Source organism: Doryrhamphus excisus, linkage group LG4, assembly GCF_037039965.1.
Source record: "Doryrhamphus excisus strain RoL-2023G ecotype Guam linkage group LG4, RoL_Dexc_Guam_v1.1, whole genome shotgun sequence".
NCBI classification, from domain to species: Eukaryota; Metazoa; Chordata; class Actinopteri; order Syngnathiformes; family Syngnathidae; genus Doryrhamphus; species Doryrhamphus excisus.
Genome location: NC_136360.1, coordinates 2,040,124 through 2,064,380, shown reverse-complemented (window position 1 = coordinate 2,064,380; position 24,257 = coordinate 2,040,124). Strand labels below are relative to the sequence as shown.

Genomic DNA, 24,257 nt, shown 5'->3' with positions numbered 1-24,257 from the left:
ACAATATGTGTTGCTTGGAAAAGAGACAGGAAGTTACCATGGTGACATGGTGAGACAGCCGCCGGTGCACAGTCATCAAACAGAGAGAAGAGCCTTAACAGTCATATGAGAAAGACACCCAAATGTGGTGATGAATGGGTATGCGGGATAAAGCTTTATGTGCCACCATAGCTTCCAATGTTATGGGGGACATGTGTGAATATCTGCAGAAAGTGCAGAGAGAAAGAGTGAAAATGAGAGATGGGGAGGCTATCCTAAAAGGCAATGAGTGTGTGGAAAAGACGAAGGCAACCGTGTTGTGATCCCGACATTTGTGAGCCAAACCTTTAGAAGTCTAGTCAAATATACGTATAGGCATAAGGGAATGTATATTGTATTGTATTGTATGTACAGTAAAGTCTCGTTATATCGATATCGGTTATATCGAAGTACTGCTTATTATGATACTATTTTCATTTCCCGGCAAATTTCTAGTCTTTTATGATATAATTAGTTCCGTTAGTACGATACCCGGTTATTATGATAATCCGGTTACTACGATGCCCTTTTCATCTCCCGCCAGCCAATTTTGGTCTGCTTATATCGATACAAAAGCAGCTTAAAGCTGAATCAATATTTGCTTAAGGATTTCAATACCACCATTAGCGAAATCTGTAAACGGCGTATTGTTTGATTTTCGACTAACACCGTTTCGGCTTTTCCACCGACGGACGGTAATTAGAGGATTACAGGTAATTAATATGAGGTAAGTATTGAACAATCTTTTGAAGTAAAGGAGTAAATATTTGTATAATTTAGAGGGAAGATTCAGTGAATAGACTCAGTGTTTTCATGACGAAAATATACGTTATATCGATATTGTCGGGAGTCGGAAAAAATATCGATATAACCGGACTGTCGATATATCCGATCCTGGCCAGCTATGTGGGGCGGGTTGAGCATGACCTGTGAACCAGGAAGTGCGGGAATCGGTGTGTGTGCTGTGCTCTGGTGGTGGAAGTGTGAAAAATAAAGTTGACTGGAAGCAGCCGTTCGCCGTGTTCTTTTTTTGGTATTGAAATCCTTAAGCAAAGATTGATTTAAGCTGCTCGACATTGTTCTATACTACATTGTTCGGCGCAGGATCGGATATATCGACAGTCCGGTTATATCGATATTTTTTCCGACTCCCGACAATATCGATATAACGTATATTTTGTGAATGCTAAGATGCCATCATTCACATTAATGCTTCTGATTTTTGTTGTGACAAGTAGAAACGTACACTTGTACTACTGTACCAGCAAAAGGGTACTGAAAAGCAGATATTTTGAGACTCCCAACTTAGAGTAAATGAAGCTTGGAGTACAATACTGTATATACAGGTGTATACAATGGGGGAAGCAATTATATTCTATCAATGTTACATTTGGCCCTTTACCTACATATATTTGACTGACATGTACAGAGAATATCCACTTTAGATGAAATGCATCAACGACAACCTTCTGATGAGATCTCTACTATACCTGCAAATGAATCAAAATGTCTCCCAAAGGAAGGCAGCTTGTCTACATAAGCATCATCTTCTGACAAGCCAAAGGACAAATAAAAACATGGGGTAGCACAAAAGAGAGCGAATCAAACCAATGGGACAACAAGTATGAAAATGTAAAAATTATATATGCATACAAATGATAAACAGGATGAAAATTAAAGTATAAAAATACAAAATAAAATTAAAGTTATTGTTATCTAGTTAAGTTGGTTTTGTTAGTTATTATTTATCAACCTTTGGCATCATATCTAGAATGTGTGTGTAAGATAGCTATGAGAATATGAGAACACTCACATTCATACCTATGGACAATTTGGAGGGGTAACTATTCCCTACCATTTCTATTAACGCCTGTAACAGTTACACACTCATCTGATGTGAGTATTGTTTCAAATGACCTACCTCATTAATATGATTATGGTGGGATCAGACGCTTGAGTGATGTTGAAATCAATTATATACTGCATTAATTTCTAAACACTATGTATTTATGTAGGCCGATTGCAAAGCTCAGGGAACAGGCGATAATGTACAAACCTGACACAGAAAGGTCCTTGCTGACAGTGGGAGTGGTGGCGGCACTGAGGGAGTTGGTGGAGGAGATGGAAGAGGTGCTCTCCGCACGTGCCAAAGGAGCAATGGGTGGGGGGCTGGCTGCATGGACTGGTGGACTAAATGGTCGATTCTGGAAAAAAAAAAAAAAACAACAAAAAAACGAAATAAAGTTGACAAAAACTCAATATTAATATTTCAACAGCACTCGCCCCAAACTACAGTAACTATGATTTTATAGTAATTGTGATATGTCCTCCCGCTAGACTTGAGCAGTCCTGTGGTATCTGTTATTGTGCTACAAAATATTATATATATTATATTATAAATATACAGTAAAGTCTCGTTATATCGATATTGTCGGGAGTCGGAGAAAATATCGATATAACCGGACTATCCATATATCCGATCCTGCGCCGAACTGCATTAAAAGTGGGCAATAATGCACAAAATATTCACAAATTCACAAAATATACGTTATATCCATATTGTCGGGAGTCGGAAAAAATATCGATATAACCGGACTGTCGATATATCCGATCCTGCGCCGAACAATGTAGTATAGAACAATGTCGAGCAGCTTAAATCAATCTTTGCTTAAGGATTTCAATACCAAAAAAGAACACGGCGAACGGCTGCTTCCAGTCAACTTTATTTTTCACACTTCCACCCCCCATCCCGCCCCACATAGCTGGCCAAACACATGCCACGAACGCCAGCATGTACATATGAAAAACAGTGATTATTACAAGCGATAAAAAGATATCTGAATACAACACAATTAAATACATGTATTTGTACGCTTGTGTCTTCGTTGGAATAGGTGTGTATGCTATGTCAGTTGGTTCTTCTGTTGCAGGCATGTGTTTGGCCAGCTATGTGGGGCGGGTTGAGCATGACCTGTGAACCAGGAAGTGCAGGAATCGGTGTGTGTGCTGCGCTCTGGTGGTGGAAGTGTGAAAAATAAAGTTGACTGGAAGCAGCCGTTCGCCGTGTTCTTTTTTTGGTATTGAAATCCTTAAGCAAAGATTGATTTAAGCTGCTTTTGTATCGATATAAGCAGACCAAATTGGCTGGCGGGAGATGAAAAGGGCATCGTAGTAACCGGATTATCATAATAACCGGGTATCGTACTAACGGAACTAATTATATCATAAAAGACTAGAAATTTGCCGGGAAATGAAAATAGTATCGTAATAAGCAGTACTTCGATATAACCGATATCGCTATAACGAGACTTTACTGTATATAACTGTGCTAACCCTAACTAAAGTATACTTACAGTATCTCCTACAGATGGTTTTCCAGGAGGGAGTTTGGGTCTGGAAGGGGGGCGGGGCGGAGGAGGAGGTGGAGTGGGGTTGACTGTTGAAGGAGTGGAAGGTCGTACAGGAGAAGAAGAACCTATAAAGCACATGATAACATAATAATATTAATGATAACAACAAATCAAATCAAATTTATTTGTATAGCACTTTTCCTGCAAAGACATGCAACACAAAGTGCTTTACAGAATTAAAACAATTTCCATAATTAAAAGGAAAAAAAACAAAAAAACAAAAGAAAGCCCCATCCACAAAGTTATGTTGTTCAAAAAAAATCATTATCAACGCACCACTTTTTGTCCCACCAGCTCCTGATGCCGGACCCGGTGATGATACCACTGCCCGGTATGTAGGAGGAGGGGGTGGTGGAGGTGTACTTCGGTTGCCCTGGCTTGAATCTTTGGGCGAGGTGGCAATTTCACCTTCATTTTCTTTAGCTTGGGTGGCGTCTGTATTCTTTGACTGGATCGGTGGAATGGAGAATGTTGCTGTTTCCTCAGCGGGGGACTTCACCGCTGGAGGCGTGCTTGGTTTGGGAGTTGCTGGAGGATGAGTAGAAGCGGGTGAAAAGGCAAGCTCCTTGGGTGAAGGAAGTGAGGAAGTGGATGGAGATTGTGGATTTGGGTTATCAGGTGTAGAATGCCCAGAAGGGATAGAAGGTGCAGCAGGCTCCTCTGAGGGAGGTGGGGAAGTGGTTAAAGAAGCATTGGTAACTTCTTTTGTTGAAGGGGATTTTGGCAGATGCGATGAAGTGTCTTCTGAGGGAGGTGGGGACATCGGTAATGGTGGGACAGGAGATTCCGGTGGTGGGGGAGAGGTGGGTAACGGAGGCGCTGCTTCCTCTCTGGGTGGGGATGAGGGAAGCGGAGGTGCAGGTTCCTTTGGTAGAGGTGGTCGGTCAGGAGATTTTTCAGTGAAGCAGACCCACGTGTCACCGGCATCCTCATCTGCTGGGGGAGCCTGCTCTGGTCCAAATATGTTATCCAAGTCAGCAATGGATGGCTTTCTTGAGGAGTTCTCTGCTTCTCCTGATTCATCTGACAAAAACACAACAACTGCTCAATAAAAGATCATTTGTGGAGACGCCTAGTCGGTTTGCATACCAGTGTTATCTGACGAAGCAGGGCCAGTTGCCAAGGGAGACGTTGGGACATTCTTGGGTGGAAGTGGAGGTGGACCTAGTGATGGAAAATCTAATCAAATAATCTCTAATATTACACAGGATTTATTCATTTTACTCAGTTGAATTTGTTACAGCGACTCAATCATCACTCAACCATACGAAAATCAGACAGAATGACTCGAAATAAGAGTGAAAATAATCCACAAAAGTTCCAGCAATACACCTGGTGGTGCAAGGAAAACGGATTACAGCACAAAATGCACAGAGAGTGAGTGTGAGTTTCAGGCTTTTGTTTGATTGAAATGATTTTACAAGTACAGACGAAAGCTCCACCTGTGAAAGATGGCCCCTCGAAAACATCACCCATGCGACACAGCTCATGCACGCCAAAAGCAAAAGAAAAGGCAGCAAAAAAGGGTGGGTGCTGAAATGAAAGAAGAGATGCTGACAAATGGAGAGTGTTATAATCACAGCACCATGTTGCGATTGTGTCTGTTATTTAGGCGATGAATTGATTGATTTGATGAATACTTGTGTAGTCACCAGGGAGATGAAGAAGTATACTATAATTAGCAGGAAACTCTAAACTTACTTCCTGTGGGGAAGGGTCTTGAGGACTCTGACAGTGGAGCCCCCCACACATCAGTCTCAGATAGAACCACTAGGTTCAGGAGGGAACAGAACACCAAAACATGAGCGTTAAAAGTCTGTCAGATGAAATAAACCACTCCAGGTACAGTATAGTACATTTAGTGTAAAACACATAATAATAAATGATAATGTATTCAGACAGCTGCACGGTGAATGAGTGGTTAACACGCAAGGCTCACAGCTAGGAGCCCCGAGTTCAATTCCAACCTCGGCTATCTCTGTGTGCATGTTCTCCCTGTGCATGCGTGGGTTTTCTCCGGTTTCCTCCCACATTCCAAAAACATGCTAGGTTAATTGGCGACTCCAAATTGTCCATAGGTATGAATGTGAGTGTGAATGGTTGTTTGTCTATATGTGCCCTGTGATTGGCTGGCGACCAGTCCAGGGTGTACCCTGCCTCTCGCCCCTGAAGACAGCTGGGATAGGCTCCAGCACCCCCGCGACCCTCGTGAGGAAAAAGCGGTAGAAAATGAATGAATTAATGAAAAGTTAGAATATAATAGGAATAAAGTCAAAATATCAGAATAAAGTCCAAATTTACGAAGAAAGTGTAAGTATTTAAAAAAAATGGAGGAAAGCAAAGATGATTTTCCCTTCTTTTACAAAGTTGAGATGCCTTTTCTCTTTAAATATATACGTATAACTTGGGCCGCACGAGTGGTTAGCGCGCAGGCCACACAGCTAGGAACCCAGAGTTCAATTCCAACAATATTTACCCCTCCAAATTGTCCATAGGTATGAATATGAGTGTGAATGGTTGTTTGTCTATATGTGCCCTGTGATTGGGTGGCGGCCAGTCCAGCGTGTACCCCGCCTCTCACCCGAAGACAGCTGGGATAGGCTCCAGCACGCCCCGCGACCCTCGTGAGGATAATCGGTAGAAAATGAATGTCTTTAGACTGCACTTGCTTCAGGTTTCTAGTTTCAGGTTATAATGAGTATTGTATGTAAAATTGTATCCATATCATACACTATAATTTATAATTCCTCATTCACATCTATAAGAAGTAGTACAGTACAACAAGTCATCTAACATCTAATCTATTTTCCTGAAACAAATGTAAAATGCAGGTTACGTAACAGCTAAGAGCTCAACCAGAGTCTGCCTCAATAAATCTGACTGGACTCACTAAGAGCAGGTGACAACAGGCTCTGCATATTGACAAGGTGCACTGTGCAAATGTCTCGCAGTGACACTTGGAACCACAGCAAACGCAGAGTAATTCATCAAAAAAAGACAAGTAAGCCTTAAGGGAAGGACAGGGACGTTACAATATACTGTCGGTGAGGAAAGGAGGGAGAGAACACGAAAAAGCAGGATTTGTCTGAAAGCCTTTGAGATATAAGTCATTATTTGATACCCTGTTTAGTTCTGTCCTCCTCTTACAAGGACATGAACAGTCCCATAGTTTTTTGAAGCATCATCAGAAGCAACTTGGGTTTCAGTATTTTGCCCAAGAACATTTCCTCACAATCATGTGAGGATGGAGCATCGAACCTGCAACCTTCAGGTCGGAAGACAAAAAATTGAAAAAAAAAGCAGCCTAGGAGGCCGGCCAGAGTGATGACATGTTCCTCCTTGAGCACAGCTAACAAGGTTCCAGTGTCGACGGAGAAGTCTAGCAAGGAACTGGGCTTCATGTAGCAAAAATTCCCGTACAGAACGACAATGTGTTCATGGTTTTGACAGCCATAATGGCCTTAATGGCATTCCGATGCCGCATACCTGAGAGGTTCTTGGGAAGTGCAGCGGAGAACCGGGCCTCCAGCAGCCCAGAAATATAGCCTGGAGTCCGCGCAGAACGGCATTTATTTCTACCAGTCAGCGGACTGGGCATCGAAATTTAAAAAAAAACATTGAATGGTCTCAGGAGAATCGCAATGTAGTCCCAGCCTCATTAATGCTCGAGACCCAATGCCCAGCCCTGTTTGTCAGAATGTCATGTGGTCAGATGAGACTAAAATTGAGCGCAAGCCTGGTAATCTAGTACAAGAAACGCCAAAAAAGGTCCTCTCCAACGGGTACTAAAGTTGCATGGTTCCGATTCCCATTGTCTTGATGTATGCAGTATTATTTATCCTGCTGTACACACAAGTGTCATCACAACATAAGTCTTCCAAAATGAAAAGTAACAACGATACAGAGTGGAGAATTACCTTCTACTTTCTGCTCTCCAAAGGCTGTTTCCAAAGGAGGCCCAAATAAATCTGTGGTGTCTTCTGGGGCTGGTGTAATTTGACTACTACTGGGACATTTTAGAAAAAAAACACTGCATGGAGTTAACAATATCTAAGTACAATTCATGTTATCAAATTAATGAAATTACATATTATACAGTCAGTCATCCCTTGCAATATTACGACTCGATTATCACTTTAGTGGTAGACTACAGTCTATAATTAGTCAAAACATATTGAAATACAAGTGATATGTAGTATTGCGGTCACTAGGTTGCAATAACGACACAAAATGAGACACTGTGTCAAAACATGTGATGGATGAACGTTGTGATAAATTAAACAAATATTTCTTATTTACATGATAAAAAGTGGAGGCGAGTCCGGATGTAATTATTAAGCTGTCCAGACTTTGAGAGACACTGGCTGAGATAATAATGATAATACTAATATTTTATTTCCATGAAGTGATGGCCAATTTTTAATTAAACCAAGAATCAACTTTATTCGCTTGATTGATCGGATCAATCGGACGACCAGGTTCAGAGACAGCTACTTCCCCCTGGCCATCAGACTGCTGAATGCCAAATAAGCTTACATTATTATTATTTATTTAAATTATTTAAATTATTTGGGCAATGTTGTTCATATTTGGTGTCTATTCTATCTATTTATTCTCCACATTATTATTATTTATTATTACTTATCTTCTTTTGTGTCTGTTATTATATGGGAGCCAGGCAACGACATTTCGTTGGCAATTTCACTACTGTGTTTTTGTGCAATGACAATAAAGGGAGTCTATGTCTAAGCTACAAAAGCATTTAATTTATTAACATTAACTCCTATAACATGGAAATTCATTTATAAAAATAAATTAATTTTATTGGTCTGTAATCAATTAACCACTACAAACGAGGGATGACTGTATATTTTAAGTAAAACACCATTTTTTAATGGTTTACATTATCATGCAGTGAAGTACAGTATGTACAAACACAGCGTAGTACATACCTGGGGGCTTGTGGTACAGGAGCTGGTGTGGGGGCCGTAGTAGGCACAGAAGGAACAACACGTCGTGGTCTGACAATCTCTTCACCTGGACATAATATTTGAACGTGTCTAACATAAGACGTCTAAATCCCATTCTGTTAGTTCTTTATGATTAAAAAGGAAGCTACGTTGAAGGTTTAATAAAAGTGGTACTTACAGGAGGTGTTGCTTTTCAACCCCTAAAAACATGGAAAATAACATTTAAAAACTCAAATAAACTAATCCCTACAATGTAAACAAAGAAGTTAAACTAGGAAGTTAATATATTTCCTTTATTGTCATTATTCTATATGGCTCTATAATTGTAGTATTTGTTATTTTCAGTGTTGACTAAATACTTCTTTGTAGTGTCTATTTCACTTAACTGATCTATATTATCATAAACTCTAATTACACTAAAGAGACCTTTTCCAATTGTAGTAATTCATCTAGTACAGGGGTGGGCAAACTACGGCCCGGGGGCCACATCCGGCCCGCCAAGTGTTTGAATACGGCCGGCCCAATCTTTCCAAAGTATTTCATTTAAACGCAACATACAACCTGGCATCATGGCCTGAGCCAACCTTTTGATGGTTTTATCAATTTCGGTTTTTGACATGGTCTGTTGTTTACAAAGTGCTCCTGAAAAAAGGGACACAAGCACATAATAATAATAATAATTATTATTATTATTAGATTATTATTAGATTATTATAATTAGTATATTAATGCTAATTATTATATTATTACTAATTATATTATAATATTTTTACTAACTATTATTATTACTAATTATTATATTAATTATATATAATATTATTATATTTGCATATTTTACATAATAATAATATAATAATTATTATTTTAATTTTATTGTAATTATTATAATATTTTATTATTTTTAAAATATTTAAATATAAATATAAAATAATAAATAATAATAGCAGCTTGCATGACAATTTTACAGATACAATAATACCAGGTGGACTGTTACGTGTAAAATATATAGTCTGCCCCCCCCCCTGTAAATTTTGTCATATCAATGCGGCCCGCGAGTCAAAAAGTTTGCCCACCCCTGATCTAGTACCATGAGAAAATATCAAAGTGTAAAAAACTGCATTATGGAAAGCAGGAAGTGAACAAATGTAACAGTGTGTAAAAGTACCAGATGGAGGGGTAGGATTTAATAAGCTTTGCTTCTTCCTACTCCTTTTGAACATGTGGAACTGTGAACTGATTATGTGATGCATTCAATTGTAATCTGATGCATTTCATTCAAATGAAATAAAACCATTACCATTACAAATATTTTATCCACAACGTTACTATTTTTGGTTTTTGTGGCAATGGGAGGCTTTCAATGCGGGCTTAAAGGAGAACTGCACTTTTGGGGGGAATTTTGCCCATCATTCACAATCCTTATGTGCCTCGAAAATAAGCTTTAATAAGTGTTTTTTTTAAATCATCCAAATATGGCAACAATTGCATGTTATCATCAGTGTACGTGTTAATTAATGATCACAGCATGTATAATCAAACCAGGACTTCATAGTCGAAATAGGTGTATCCCAATGACAGCATTGTTAGCTAGCTGACATTAACTTGTTTTCTCTTGTTATGATGCACAGAAGAGGGAAAAAAAAACTGTGAATGATGAGCATAATTCCGCCAAAATTGCAGTTCAACTTTAAGGGCAAAACAACTACTAAGAAGACAAGTACTACTGGAAGGGTAACACAGAAATGATGCTGCCTGTTGAACTGTCTTCTTAATTAAACATTCATGTCTACAGTATATGCATGCATGTATGAACAGGAGCCAAGGAAGGCGGAGAGAGGACATAAGGAGAAAGCCAAAGAAGAGACCAGGGGATATAAGAAGACAAAATGGGAAGTGACTGAAGTAAGACATCAAAGTGCTGTTGGAAATCCCAGTAAAGTAAACATGCAAAATAGTAATCCTGACAATCAGGAAACTCATATACTATATGCACATGTATATATAAATATCTTTGACTGTGCACATTTTATTTATACCTTTGATAGAATCCAGCCATCCCTTCAGCCACTGATCCCATCAATGTATTTTTCTCTTGTATTTAAATCAAGTGAAGCCATGTGACCAAAGGAAGACGCAGAAAACGGGACACTTACCGGGCTACGTCTCTGTGACCAGCAAAAAGGAAGAGAGAAGAGACACCTGATCAGAGAGTAACAAATCAGTAACATAGACATTATATGAATGAGAGGATGACAGGTGGAGGAGTGAAGGATGCAAGCTTTCTAGGATTTTTTAAGAAATCATTTCACCGATGTAATGTTATAACCACTTTTAAACCCACCATTTAATAATTTCTTTTAATTTTCTCCCCTATTATCCCTTCTACTTGTTTCATCTCTTTAATTTATATTGTAAGCTAGCTCGCCATCTGCCCGTGTCACGCCATCACAACCCTTTCCGTCTCCACCCCTCGCTCCAGTTGTGCAGTGAGCCATGAGTGATTACAGTGACGCAACCTGGGGGGGAGGGGCATGCAGGAGCACACAGTGCAACGGGCGGGTCTCGTAACCAATCGTTGTTGTTCCCACAATGTAAACAGGAAGTGATGAGATCATGACCTTTGTGCCTCTCTCATAGTCATCGCCTACTGCCTCGCATTTTAACAAACAATATGCAATGTAAAGAATAGTTTCAATAAAAAAACGGCTGAATTTATGAAAACAATTACTAATTATCTCAATACTAAAATGTCTTAGTCACACAATTGTTTGCTGATTTAAATGCAATGTAAAAGCCCTTGTACTTTAAGTAACTGTGCTGTGAAATAAAGCAAAGCGTGCAGGATCACTAAGATTTGTTACACATGAGCATGCAAAGCAAAAGCTTACCGGACTCCTCTACAAAGGATAACAGAGGCAACACAAAAAAAGGGGAAATAGAAGGAAGATTAGGAAGCAAATCATATACAACTAAAACAATAATACATGAATTAGGGAAGCCATGAGCTAACAACGCTATCCCTGTCCCTGGCCCGCCCCTATCGGGTTAATTATAATAGGAAAGTAAAATTCAATTACTTTAATTCATGTGCAGATTTAAACATTTATTTTAATAACCTGATACGTCGTCATACATCCACCAAAATCACGACAATCTTTGGCTATTTTCCTTCATATGTAGCAAACAATGGCAAATAAAGAGAAACAAAGACTGTTACAACTCGGGCTATCAAAAATAATGTGTTAATGTTATTTATTTTATTAATTATGTCACAACTTCTAGCACAGGGGTCAGCAACCTGCGGCTCCAGAGCTGCATGTGGCTCTTCAGCCTCTTTATTGTGGCTCCCTTTGCGATGCTTGAATATTTTTAACACCCGAGTGGAGAAAATGCACGTCTTTTGTAATGAGTTTTAAAAAATCCAACTTTGTCTGAGACCATGAATGCATCCTGAGTGAGTTCTGACTGCTATCCAGTTCAGTACATGAAGAAAAACAAGTAATACTTACCTACAAATCTAAAAAATAAATTTGAGATAATTTAAAAACAGCGGCATGGGAACTTGTTTTTACGTTTACAGTAGTTTACACATACATTTATGTAAGTTTATCTCCAAAACTAGCAAGAGTACTCCAACTCGTCTTTTCTTATCTGAACTACTTTGATACCCCCAAATTCCCTCCAATGTTGTTTTAAACATACTATATGTTTTGCGGCTCCAGGCTATTTTTCTTCAGTGGGCATTGGGTAAAATGGCTCTTTTCATAGTAAAGGTTGCCGACCCCTGTTCTAGCATAATTCGCGCATGTTCATCATGGCAAGACACACACCTCTGTTATGACGGCAGACGGAGGCACAGTTTAGCGTCCTGTAGTGTTTTATAACAATAATATGACATGAACACATCAACCGCAGTTTAAACACCATGTATGTATCTTCTCAAACTCCAACCGTCACAATGCATGTTTGTTTGGTCTAAATCAGGGGTCGGCAACCTTTCCTATCAAAAGAGCCATTTTACCTCCTCGCTCACTAAAAGAAAATACACTGGAGCCGCAAAACAATTCATAAACAATATCTTATAAACTTTCAAAAGCAAAAAAGGGGTATCAAAGTACTTCAGAGGAGAAAAAGCGGAGTTCATTGAGTACTCTTGCTAGTATCGGAATTTGCTAATATAGAATATAAATGTACATAAATATCTGTGTAAATTAAATATAAACTCTTTACGTTTGTTGACAAACATGTTTACTCTGGCCCCTAACAAATTGGGTATTAAATATTTGAGCATTGCAAAGGGAGCCACAACAAAGAAGCTGAAGAGCCACATGCGGCCCTGGAGCCGTGGGTTGCTGACCACTGGTCTAAATGAACGAGACAAGAAAAAAAAACAAAAACTGGATATTTTTAACCACATTTAAGTGTAATTTGAAATCCCAGAAAACTCAGAAATTCAACTTAAAATTACGTTGTGTCTTTGAATGCAACACCTCATTGCTCAAAAAGACTACAGGTAAATATTTTTTACAACAGATTCATATTTGGTGGGGTACATTTCCATTACTTTTACCATATCTTGCTTAATTTAGTTCATTCTGTTGCCAAAATATTTTCTGTGTCTTATGTGGCCCCGTGAGAAAATTAATTGCCCGCCCCTAATTCAGGGGCATACTCACATTAATCACACTTAACACCTAAAGCACAACATGAACACACTGATTCACACCTAGGCATGGCCAACATGCCCTCCTTTGGCACGATTCCATGCACATGCGTGCATGCGATGTGGGTAGTAAAAACTAAGCATTTAATGCATGTGATCGTCCCTCTTGCAAAAAAGTAATAAAATCCTGCACCTTCTGTACTATAAATAATCAAAATGGAGTGGGATCCATTGACTTAACAAAATTGGGGGGGGTATTCTATATATTTTACACGTAAAAGTCCACCTGGAATTATTGTGGCTGTAAAAGTGTCATGCAATCTGATATATGTGCACTTTGAGATCATTTATTTGATGTAAAGTGTGTTATAAATTAAATTTATTATTATTATTATGTGCTTGTGTCCCTTTTTTCAGGAGCACTTTATAAACAACAGACCACATCAAATCACAAAATTGATAAAATAGCTACTTCAACCATCAAAAGTTTGGCTCAATCCATGATGCCAGCTTGTATGTCGAGTTTAAATTAAATACTTTGGACCGTATTCAAACACTTGGCGGACCAGATGTGGCCCCTGCGCCGTAGTTTTCCCACCCCTGCTGTAAATAAACCACAAAGTCAGAAAGTGCTGTAAAACGGGACAATAGAAGCAAACGTACTGTAGCATTATTGCTCAGTGCGCAGGCTCGCAGGGACCAGAAGAAGGATTAAGTACTCTTAATACACAAAATAATCATCAAACATACTTACTGGTTCATAGAACTCACACAGAGAAGTGAGGAACTTCATGTTCTGTCTGCTTCCTACTTTCCGCTCTGATTGTGGACTCTTTTCTCTACTTTTTCATTTTTATGCATGTACCCCCATGACAATCAGCGTACCCCTGCATGTACGCATGAACCCACTTTGGGACTCATGCTTTAAAGAGAAAAGGGGAAATACTCCTGATAAGGGCAACAAATGTCAACATCTACTGTACCACTACCTTCACAACTGAACACAACCACTGCCGGCACAAAAAGACCTTCACACCTGATGGGGTCAAACAAAGCTGTGGTCAATAGCGGGTGATGCCACTGAGTCACAAATTAATTATTGAGATCCAGAGCTCATGTGACGACAGCCAACCTCAAACAGTTAAATGACACACAGTTTTCTGTGTGCCCACTTTCCTATCTAAATTATTCAAGATGGTCACTGAAGCTAGCATCCTCTGTGCTGAATAGAAAAATAAAAAATGCATCCTTGCCACAAATCCTACTGCTAATTTTTTTTGCTATGATTACAAAGCACTTTTAAATGGAACACTATTTTCACACTGTGCTGTTTTGGCAGTCGGTCGTCAGCAGATGTGATGAGACTGCTTTGTCTCTGCTTTGGATTCTGAGGTCACCGGGAGTTCTTGCAAAACATCACAACAAAACCAAAGAACTTTAGGTTTAAAGATGCCTTCATGTACATATGGATGCACAAAAAAGCTAAATAGTGGTCTATTTATATGTCTGTTATTGTATAAGTACAACATACACGTTTATAGCATTGCCTCGGTCTTCAAGTGCTTGCCCATGTGGGGTTCCGTTAGTTCTCTTTAATGTATGAGGGGCGTGCTTCTAAATTACAGATTCTTAAGGTCTGAAAGAGAACTCTGATGATAAATTTCAAAATGTCTTTTTTGGCAATTTTGAGTCACTCTATAATTATGTTTCTTAATGAGCAGTAACATTCATTCATTCATTTTCTACCGCTTATCCTCACAAGGGTCGCGGGGGTGTGCTGGAGCCTATCCCAGCTGTCTTCGAGCGAGAGGCAGGGTACACCCTGGAGTGGTTGCCAGCCAATCACAGGGCACATATAGACAGTTGATGTTGATGTTTACATTTTAAATTCATTCATTCATTCATTTTCTACCGCTTTTCCTCACAAGGGTCGCGGGGGTGTGCTGGAGCCTATCCCAGCTGTCTTCGAGCGAGAGGCGGGGTACACCCTGGACTGGTTGCCAGCCAATCACAGGGCACATATAGACAGTTGATGTTGATGTTTACATTGTAAATGAATTGTGAATTACATTGTAAATTAAATTGTGATATAGGAGTAATAGGAGTAGCAGATAGTGGTACACAAGCAAACAAACAAAAAAAAAAACGTATAAGTCGCTCTGGAGTGGCTGGACCAGCCAAACCATGACAAAAAGTGTGATGTAATAGTCCAGGAAATATGTTAATTTACATAATCAGAATAAACATCACACAACACACTGAAAAGCAACAATGTTGTCCATATTACTCACCAGAGGAGATGGGGATAAAGAAATGTTGCCTATGGAGGCTTTCAGTTCTTCAAACGAGGGCACTGCCACAACTTGATCAGACGGGAGGGGTTTAATCTTAATTTTAAACTTTTTCCTGTGGTCCTCCTCTTCTTCCGACTCATCAGAGGAGAAGAAATGCGACTTCGGGCAACGTGGTTTAAAAGAGTCAAGGAAAGTTTGTGTTTGTTCATACAACAAAACCAACAGCAAGATTACCATTACCATTACCAACTGCAAATGATAATCATGCATACTAAAACAATCCGGGGATGAGTTTTAGTAGAATCGGATTCATCAAGCATTGCATGAGGATATTTGCCTTATCTGCCTCATCTTCAGGTCTGATGCTATAACCCTCTTCATCCAACTCAGGGGAGTTCTGAAACACAGTAAAGCACCATTTAGAATTTCCATTGGCAGCTTAATTGCCCGATTGTCACTTTAAGTGCTTTAACTTAATCTTGCTATACATTAAGAGGTTCTTACATATCTGTCCCAGTCAATTTCTCCATAGAATCCATTTGGAGCGCCATTGGTCTTTCTTTGAGACTGAGAAAAGAAAATTACAAAACACAAACCGCCATCAGACAACCTTAGAATAGCAAAGTACGTACTATTTGCAGTCTTTGCAATTTTTATTAATAGCAATACATAGCAATCTAGTGTAAACGACAATGACAGCTAAAGAGTCTAGATGCATATACTGCTTTCTACTCTATAGACTAGTTTACTATGATGACTGTATTCAGTACCGATTCAGCCTCTTGGGTTTCCTGGCCAGTAAAAAGGACAAATACATTAAAAGTGGATGATTGATTCATTCTTGCTTTTTAATGTCAGTCAAAGTCAAATCAAACCATCTGTGTCGTTTAATGCGTTTTCGAAGTGAATAATCTAAAAACAACATACATTTTTCATTGATACACCGCATACATAATATATGTACAGGTACTTACACCTCCCTCTCTGTCTGGGGACCCCCTGTATGAAATGAAAGAAGATAGGAGAAATGAGAATAGAAATGGAATTTGAAAGAAGTCCACACCAAAATTAAACTACAAAAAGACTGGCATGCACGGTATCCGATAAGTATTGCCATAAGTACAGTAAAGTCTCGTTATAATGATATTCTCGGGAGTAGGAAAAAATATCGATATAACCAGACTATCGATATATCCAATCCTGCGCCGAACTGCATTAAGTGGGCAATAATGCACTCGACATTGTTCTATACCAGGGGTGGGCAAACTTTTTGACTCGCGGGCCGCATTGATATGACAAAATTTGCGGGGGGGGGGGGGGGGGGGGGGGGGCAGACTATATATTTTACACGTAACAGTCCACCTGGTATTATTGTATCTGTAAAATTGTCATGCAATCTGCTATTATTATTTATTATTTTATATTTATATTTAAATATTTTAAAAATAATAAAATATTATAATAATTTCAATAAAATTAAAATAATAATTATTATATTATTATTATTATGTAAAATGTGCAAATATAACAATAATATTATATATAATATAATAATTAGCATTAATATAATAATTATAATAATCATAATTGTTCTAATAATTATTATAATAATCTAATAATAATAATAATTATTATTATTTTTATTATGTGCTTGTGTCCCTTTTTTCAGGAGCACTTTGTAAACAACAGACCATGTCAAAAAACGAAATTGATAAAACCATCAAAAGGTTGGCTCAGGCCATGATGCCAGGTTGTATGTTGAGTTTAAATGAAATGCTTTGGAAAGATTGGGCGGGCCGTATTCAAACACTTGGCGGGCCGGATGTGGCCCCTGGGCCGTAGTTTGCCCACCCCTGTTCTATACACACGAGAGAAACCACGAACGCCAGCATGTACATATGAAAAACAGTGATTATTGCAAGCAATAAAAAGATATCTGAATACAACACAATTAAATACATGTATTTTTACGCTTGTGTCTTCGTTGGAATAGGTGTGTATGCTATGTCAGTTCTTCATCCTCATCATCCTCGTCATCCTCGTCATGAAAACACTGAGTCTATTCACTGAATCTTCCCTCTAAATTATACAAATATTTACTCCTTTACTTCAAAAGATTGTTCAATACTTACCTCATATTAATTACCTGTAATCCTCTAATTACTGTCCGTCGGTGGAAAAGCCGAAACGGTGTTAGTCGAAAATCAAACAATACGCCGTTTACAGATTTCGCTAATGGTGGTATTGAAATCCTTAAGCAAATATTGATTCAGCTTTAAGCTGCTTTTGTATCGATATAAGCAGACCAAATTGGCTGGCGGGAGATGAAAAGGGCATCGCAGTAACCGGATTATCGTAATAACCGGAACTAATTATATTATAAAAGACTAGAAATTTGCCGGGAAATGAAAATAGTATCGTAATAAGCAGTACTATCGATATAACCGATATCGATATAACGAGACTTTACTGTACTTCATATTAGGAGCATGATTTAGTAGCGATTACACTGCACACCATCTAACCCCTGAAAATGTGGGATCGGAAAGAATGATGAATAAAAGAGAAAACAACTTACGCAGAGTCACTGTCTTTCTCTTTCTTCCGTATACCAAAGGCCTTCCTGGTACGTTTTTTCAATCCTGAGAAAAAGAGATAAATGATGAGTAATTGCATGAGGTAAAAATACAGCAAAGATTATACCTGTCCTCCAGCTATAAAATATCCTCTGCAATCTATGTGTTAATGTAGATTATGACTTGACATTTTATTTTTGGTAATATTGATTGTTTGCATATCTTTCTTCATGGACATTGTAGATGGAAGTAGCCTTGTGACGCACATTAGCTATTTTAATTGGAAAAGCCATTAGCATAATGAGAATCAATGTACCAAAGTTGTGCATTCAGGAACACTAAAAACGTAATTATTTATAGGGGAGTCCCGAGCAGATACCGATATCAGCCTTCAGCAATAAAACAAGTATCAGATTATATCAGCCTGCATCGACCGATACAATCCCTCAACAGACTTTGCATCAACAGAATTTGTTGAGTATAAGATTGTAGTTGTTGTTAAGTATAGATTGTATTGGTATCATAAAAAAGGCCCATTGGCGGCCACTCTTACCCCATATGAAAGCCCAGTTGTCACCCTCCATGTGTTCTTTACTGCTCTGGCTCTAATTCTTCCTCATCCTCGACCGATTATGATGACCTGACTAACCTATCTCGCCATGTACTTCCTCAGCTCCACATACACACACACACAGCGAACTCCAGAGCAGCAACCTGATGCTGCTCCCGGCATGTAACACACACCCAGACACAGCTGCATGCATACGCACACACAGTAACACAATCATGCTCTTGATTTGTGCAATTACATTCACCACTAGTTCATCTGTGTATGAAATAAATTATAGTAACAATGAACAAAAAAAACAAAAAAAACAATACATTTTGGTGGACCTAGTTCCAGCTGCTATTGAGAACACCCAGGGATCACACATAATTGTGGGTCCAGCCAAAATGGCATCTTATTGGAGGGTGCTGGGCACTCGGTGGGTGCACTCAGGGGTTAGGGGGGTCGGGGCCAGGTGGGTTGGTGGTGTGCTTCAGCAATGTCCTGGGGTTTTGCTGGGGTGTCCGATGTTCCCACTCTTTCTTTTGTTGTTTTGTCATATGTAAGATTCTGTGATTATATGTGTGGAAAAAAAATCACTTATTGAATTGGTAACTGCTATGGCGTGGAGAAGGGGTAGGATTTAATAAGCTTTGCTTCATCCTGCTCCTTTTCAGACATGTGTAGTAATGAGGTGTTGTGTGTATGTATATGTATATATGTATATGTATATATATATATATATATAAATAGATATTGTGTATTGTATTGTAAGTGTATATGTGAGAAAGAATAATGTAACATAGTATGCATGTCTGAAATAAATTAAGAAAAGAAAAAAAAAACAAGAATTCTTGCCCAACTTTCAGTTTCAAATTTTAATTACTGGTAATCTCATTAATTTGTAGTATTTTTAAAAAGCTACATTTTTAATATGGCACATCTACTTGTGCTGCAAGAGATTAGAGCTTAGATCAGGGGTGGGCAAACTTTTTGACTCGTGGGCCGCATTGATATGACAAAATTTACGGGGGGGGGGGGGGGCAGACTATATATTTTACACGTAACAGTCCACCTGGTATTATTGTATCTATAAAATTGTCATGCAATCTGCTATTATTATTTATTATTTTATATTTATATTTAAATATTTTAAAAATAATAAAATATTATAATAACTACAATAAAATTAAAATAATAATTATTATATTATTATGTAAAATATGCAAATATAACAATATTATATATAAATAATATAATAATATTATAATAAGCATTAATATAATAATTATAATAATCATAATAGTTTTAATAATAATTATACTAATCTAATAATAATAATAATTATTATTATTATTATGTGCTTGTGTCCCTTTTTTCAGGAGCACTTTGTAAACAACAGACCATGTCAAAAAACGAAATTGATAAAAGCATCAAAAGGTTGGCTCAGGCCATGATGCCAGGTTGTATGTTGAGTTTAAATGAAATACTTTGGAAAGATTGGACAGGCCGTATTCAAACACTTGGCGGGCCGGATGTGGCCCCCGGGCCGTAGTTTGCCCACCCCTGGCTTAGATACTAGAAAATGTACTTCTGCTTTTATTTTTTTAATGTAGGTATTATAAGAAAGTGTAAACTCCCACACACCTTTGTGGGGTATTTTTTTTTTGTACATCTATACACGTGAGCGTGAATGAAATTTTTACAGAGAAAAGCTAATTGTGACTGGATAACATACACGTGACGACTACATGAAGAAATGTTATAATAAGTTCCTTTCATAAGGATGCTGACAAAGTGCTTATTTAATTGCCGTGTTTAAATGTCGTTTCCATTAGATGAATTGAAGTAGACACCGAAGAACACTTGAAATCTACATGATTTTTGCACATTGGTTTGAGTCATTACATTTTTCCTCTCTGGCTGAAACTGAAAGTGTGCCAATTCTAACTTGTCTGACATACAGTAAGGTGGACATTATCCAAAATAAACAATTTGTGATTCTACAAATCATTGTAGAGAATGTTGAGAAACAGTCCTAAAAATAGAAAACAAACCACAGGAGGAAAACTACCCGGTGAAGAGCAGCAGAAAAGCAGAGTATGTTAATATTTCATCAACAAAAGGGCCACCCTTTAACCAAGGGTTTTGGAAAAAAAGAGGAGTGTTAAAAAAAAAACACACAGCTTACTGCAACAATATAACTTTTAGAACGTTTCACACAATGTCCATGCAAGTTTGTCCAGAATTTTTTTTCAAGCCAAGTCCATACAGAAGATATATGAAGAGCTTGCAACCAAAAGGCGCTAAATCCAATTTTCACTAAGTTGCATGTTTTTCATGAGTTTAATAGACCTCTGTCATGTGTATCCAAATCACATATTTTGGTCTTGAAATCATTTTTAAAAATATGAAAAAAAATGATATGAAATTTATGCTTTCAACCAAAAGGCGCTATTTCCATTTCAGATTTCAACCAAAAGGCGCTAAATCCCTTTCATTATTCTGATTGGCCCAAGTTTCCCATCTATTGATAATCTGACCAATCAGAGAGAAGAATACAATTGGCACTGCACATACAGAAAGCCAGTATCAGTGTGCACCCTGTTTTGTTTGTGTACATTAAGTACACGTATGATAGTTACAGTATGTTATGCAATTCAGGAGAACACAAAATGTGTTTTTACAGTATTCTGTAACATTGAAGTTTTTTTTTTACGCCATAAAAGGCATGTCTCCTCCAACTTCCATGAGAAACATTATTTTACTTGTACTAAAAAACATACAATGTAAAGAGTTTGTAATGAGATGATTTTTGTCACTGTCACCTTCATGGTGCAGTCAATTATGAGCACTGCTTTTAATACAATTTTTATTAATTTAATTAATAATTATTATTTTGCATTGTATGTTGAGAATGGCTTCTGTGTTGTAATTATTTTATTAGCATAGCACATTAAAGCACCTTACATTCTTTTACAACAATTCCATTGAAGAAGTTAAAGGTGACTTCAAATTTATTTCAGCTAAAAGGCGCTAAATCCATCATTTCAGTCAAAAGGCGCTAAATCCGAAAAATAAATAAATAAAAAAATATATAAAATACATGGTGTGTGCAGGATTTTTATAGCATGCATTTTTATGACCTATATTGATAGCTCTTTCATTTGCAATATAGACTTGATGACCAAATAGATTGATATGCGCGTAGTTAAAAATCATTGATTTTCTCGAAATCAGTCAAAATGGATTTAGCGCCTTTTGGTTGCAAGCTCTTCATATATTATTCTTCTTATATTATACTTTCTTGACTAGAAATATTGTGGCCTTTCGCCTTAAGGAATGTTCAGGTGTGATGAAAAACCTGAGACACAGTTAAACATCTGAACACTCCCTGAGGGGGACTAACCTGGAATTTCTTGGCAACCAAGCCCCAAAAGTGGGCGGTGCCAAAAAAAAGAAGCATATGGCTCAACTGCTACACAAACACAAAGGTTGGTATACAAGGAGAGTGTTAAGACACCATCTTGGTAGGTACTACACAAATCTTAATCAGTGATAAATACTATTTCTGACACAAATGAACTCTTTAAATGCTGCAAAGAAACAACACCGACTACTATGGTTGTGACACGCCTGTCAAAATCAACATCGTTTTTCTGGTTGGACTTCCTGCTGTGAATGCTTTGGGCAAAACCAGACAAATGCAACACCAACATAGAGTATTTCTTGACTCAACCCTGCAGAGGAAAAGCAGTATGCCTAGTGAATCCATAGACAAACATTTAAGGAGACAACGTAAAGCCCATATATCTTGAGTTTTCAGTGTTGTTCTTGTTGTTTCAGTGTGAGAACTTGAGTCTGTGGTGGAGAAAAATACAAAAGTAACAATGTCAGGTTTTTATCCTGTGCAAGCTAAAAAAATAGGCCTTGGCTTCACAATGCAGGTGGCTACATTGTGACCTATTAACTTGCAGTAACAAAGCATTTCATGCAGACAAAAAGATGTAAAGAAACACCCACATTAAATGCCAGTTTTGTTGCTGGTGCCCCTTAGGGTCAATCATCATCATCATCATCATCCACTGTTAAGGAAAGTGGGTCAGGGCCAGAAACCATATAACAGCATGACGACTGTTTCTGTGGAGATGAACAAAATTTGAAAATGCCAGAGCATGACGATGCGTCCATCTGTGTACATGTTCTGTTGTTATTCATTTATTTAGACTCAAGTGTAAAAGAATGAATGGAATATCATTTTCAATGAATGCAAAAGAAGTACATGCTACATTTTAAAACATAAAAAGTCTAATAACATAAATTACATAAGTGGTTTAATTCATTTTCTCTCGGATGTTGAATTTTTGTATTGTAGCGGGTAGGGTCGCAGCTATAGAATATTTTGGTAATCAAGTATTTTACCAAAATTTTTGTTGATTAATCGAGTAATGGGGGAAAAAATTACAAGGAACAAAAAAAACATTTCACTCAATAATGAATAACCAACTGGTTTAATTTTTTTTTTTTAGATAAGCATTTTATTTCTTACATTGACATTGTGTGTAGTGTAATTGGTGTTTTTTTAGGGCTATATATATACACAGTATATACAAACTATATGCAATTTGAATGCATGCAGAAAAAAAAACAGTTCTTGAGGTAGTCTAACTGGTGTGACTGAAGCAGAGCTTCATGATAGGCTGCATGGTAGTTGAGTGGTTAGCGCGCAGGCCCCACAGCTAGGAGACCGAATTTGATTCCATCCTCGGCCATCTCTGTGTGGAGTTTGCATGTTCTCCCCGTGTATGCGTGGGTTTTCTCCCACATTCCAAAAACATGCTAGGTTAATTGGCGACTCCAAATTGTCCATAGGTATGAATGTGAGTGCCTCTCGTCTAAAGACAGCTAGGATAGGCTCCAGCACAGCCGCAAGCCTCGTGAGGAAGCGGTAGAAAATGAATAAATGGTATATGATAAATGTTTTAGAAAAGCGGCAAGTGGAACAAAATAATATAATGTAATATCAATTAAACAGTCAGTTTTTGACATGGAAGTTGTATGACGCCCCATAAGTCCGTCAACAGCGACGCATAAACAAACTGAGTGTTACTAATAAACTGCCTCTCCTCCCACAGGTCTGTTTATTAAAAAAGCCCCATTGATCGGGGAGTCAGTTCTTCATAGGTCAGCACTCCCTTCAATAGACTCCAAGGATAACTTGAGGATAAAATGAACACCATCACTGAAAACACTTAGGAGACTCTATGGCTTTATTGCATAATAGAGTCTGGTCATTTTTGTTATTCTAGTCAGTTTCTGTTAGAAGTTAGAATGGGTGATAGCAAAGGTATCACCAATCAATGCACAGTAATACTTCATAAATATAAAATAACATAAAAAGAGGAAAGCATTAATTAATAAGGTTACCACAAATTAAACTAGTACACCATGGAAAACTGTAAACAGCTTGAAGCCACATCTTTCAAACTGACAAACTCTTTGACATAGCATTAAAAGAATGTCCGTGGTTTAACATCTCTCCTCTTCCATCCCATAACCGGAATTCCCATTTGGGTTAAGGCGCACCGCGAAATCCACCCTTGCCTGTTAATACCTTGATTATAGGTTTGTCTGGCAAAAAGGAATGCTGCATTTTTCCACAATCACAAAAAAGTACATTATAAAGGTGCGGAAAAAGTACTGCCAACATGTCTTTGTGATCAAGTCTTCTTTAATTTAACATTTATTGAAGGTCAATTTTTATTGTATTCATATACAA

At 37.9% G+C, this 24,257-nt stretch overlaps 1 protein-coding gene across 4 annotated transcripts in view; it reads right to left on the bottom strand.

Annotated features, from left to right (window-relative positions):
- sgip1a (SH3GL interacting endocytic adaptor 1a) overlaps nucleotides 1-24,257 on the bottom strand; it is a 41,150-nt gene that overhangs the window by 8,896 nt on the left and 7,997 nt on the right. The window contains exons 2-17 of one of the 4 annotated variants that reach the window (XM_078789960.1): nucleotides 17,934-17,997; nucleotides 16,330-16,354; nucleotides 16,126-16,146; nucleotides 15,860-15,922; nucleotides 15,689-15,752; nucleotides 15,353-15,528; nucleotides 10,552-10,563; nucleotides 8,577-8,598; nucleotides 8,381-8,465; nucleotides 7,346-7,431; nucleotides 5,130-5,198; nucleotides 4,518-4,592; nucleotides 3,705-4,451; nucleotides 3,372-3,493; nucleotides 2,075-2,222; nucleotides 1,509-1,568 (exon numbers count right to left, since the gene is read on the bottom strand). In XM_078789960.1, the coding sequence (XP_078646086.1) occupies nucleotides 1,509-1,568; nucleotides 2,075-2,222; nucleotides 3,372-3,493; nucleotides 3,705-4,451; nucleotides 4,518-4,592; nucleotides 5,130-5,198; nucleotides 7,346-7,431; nucleotides 8,381-8,465; nucleotides 8,577-8,598; nucleotides 10,552-10,563; nucleotides 15,353-15,528; nucleotides 15,689-15,752; nucleotides 15,860-15,922; nucleotides 16,126-16,146; nucleotides 16,330-16,354; nucleotides 17,934-17,997 (1,839 nt within the window). Of the gene's footprint in view, nucleotides 1-1,508; nucleotides 1,569-2,074; nucleotides 2,223-3,371; nucleotides 3,494-3,704; nucleotides 4,452-4,517; nucleotides 4,593-5,129; nucleotides 5,199-7,345; nucleotides 7,435-8,380; nucleotides 8,466-8,576; nucleotides 8,599-10,551; nucleotides 10,564-15,352; nucleotides 15,529-15,688; nucleotides 15,753-15,859; nucleotides 15,923-16,125; nucleotides 16,147-16,329; nucleotides 16,355-17,933; nucleotides 17,998-24,257 lie in introns of all 4 variants that reach the window. The other 3 variants (XM_078789961.1, XM_078789962.1, XM_078789963.1) reach the window with 3 other exon arrangements.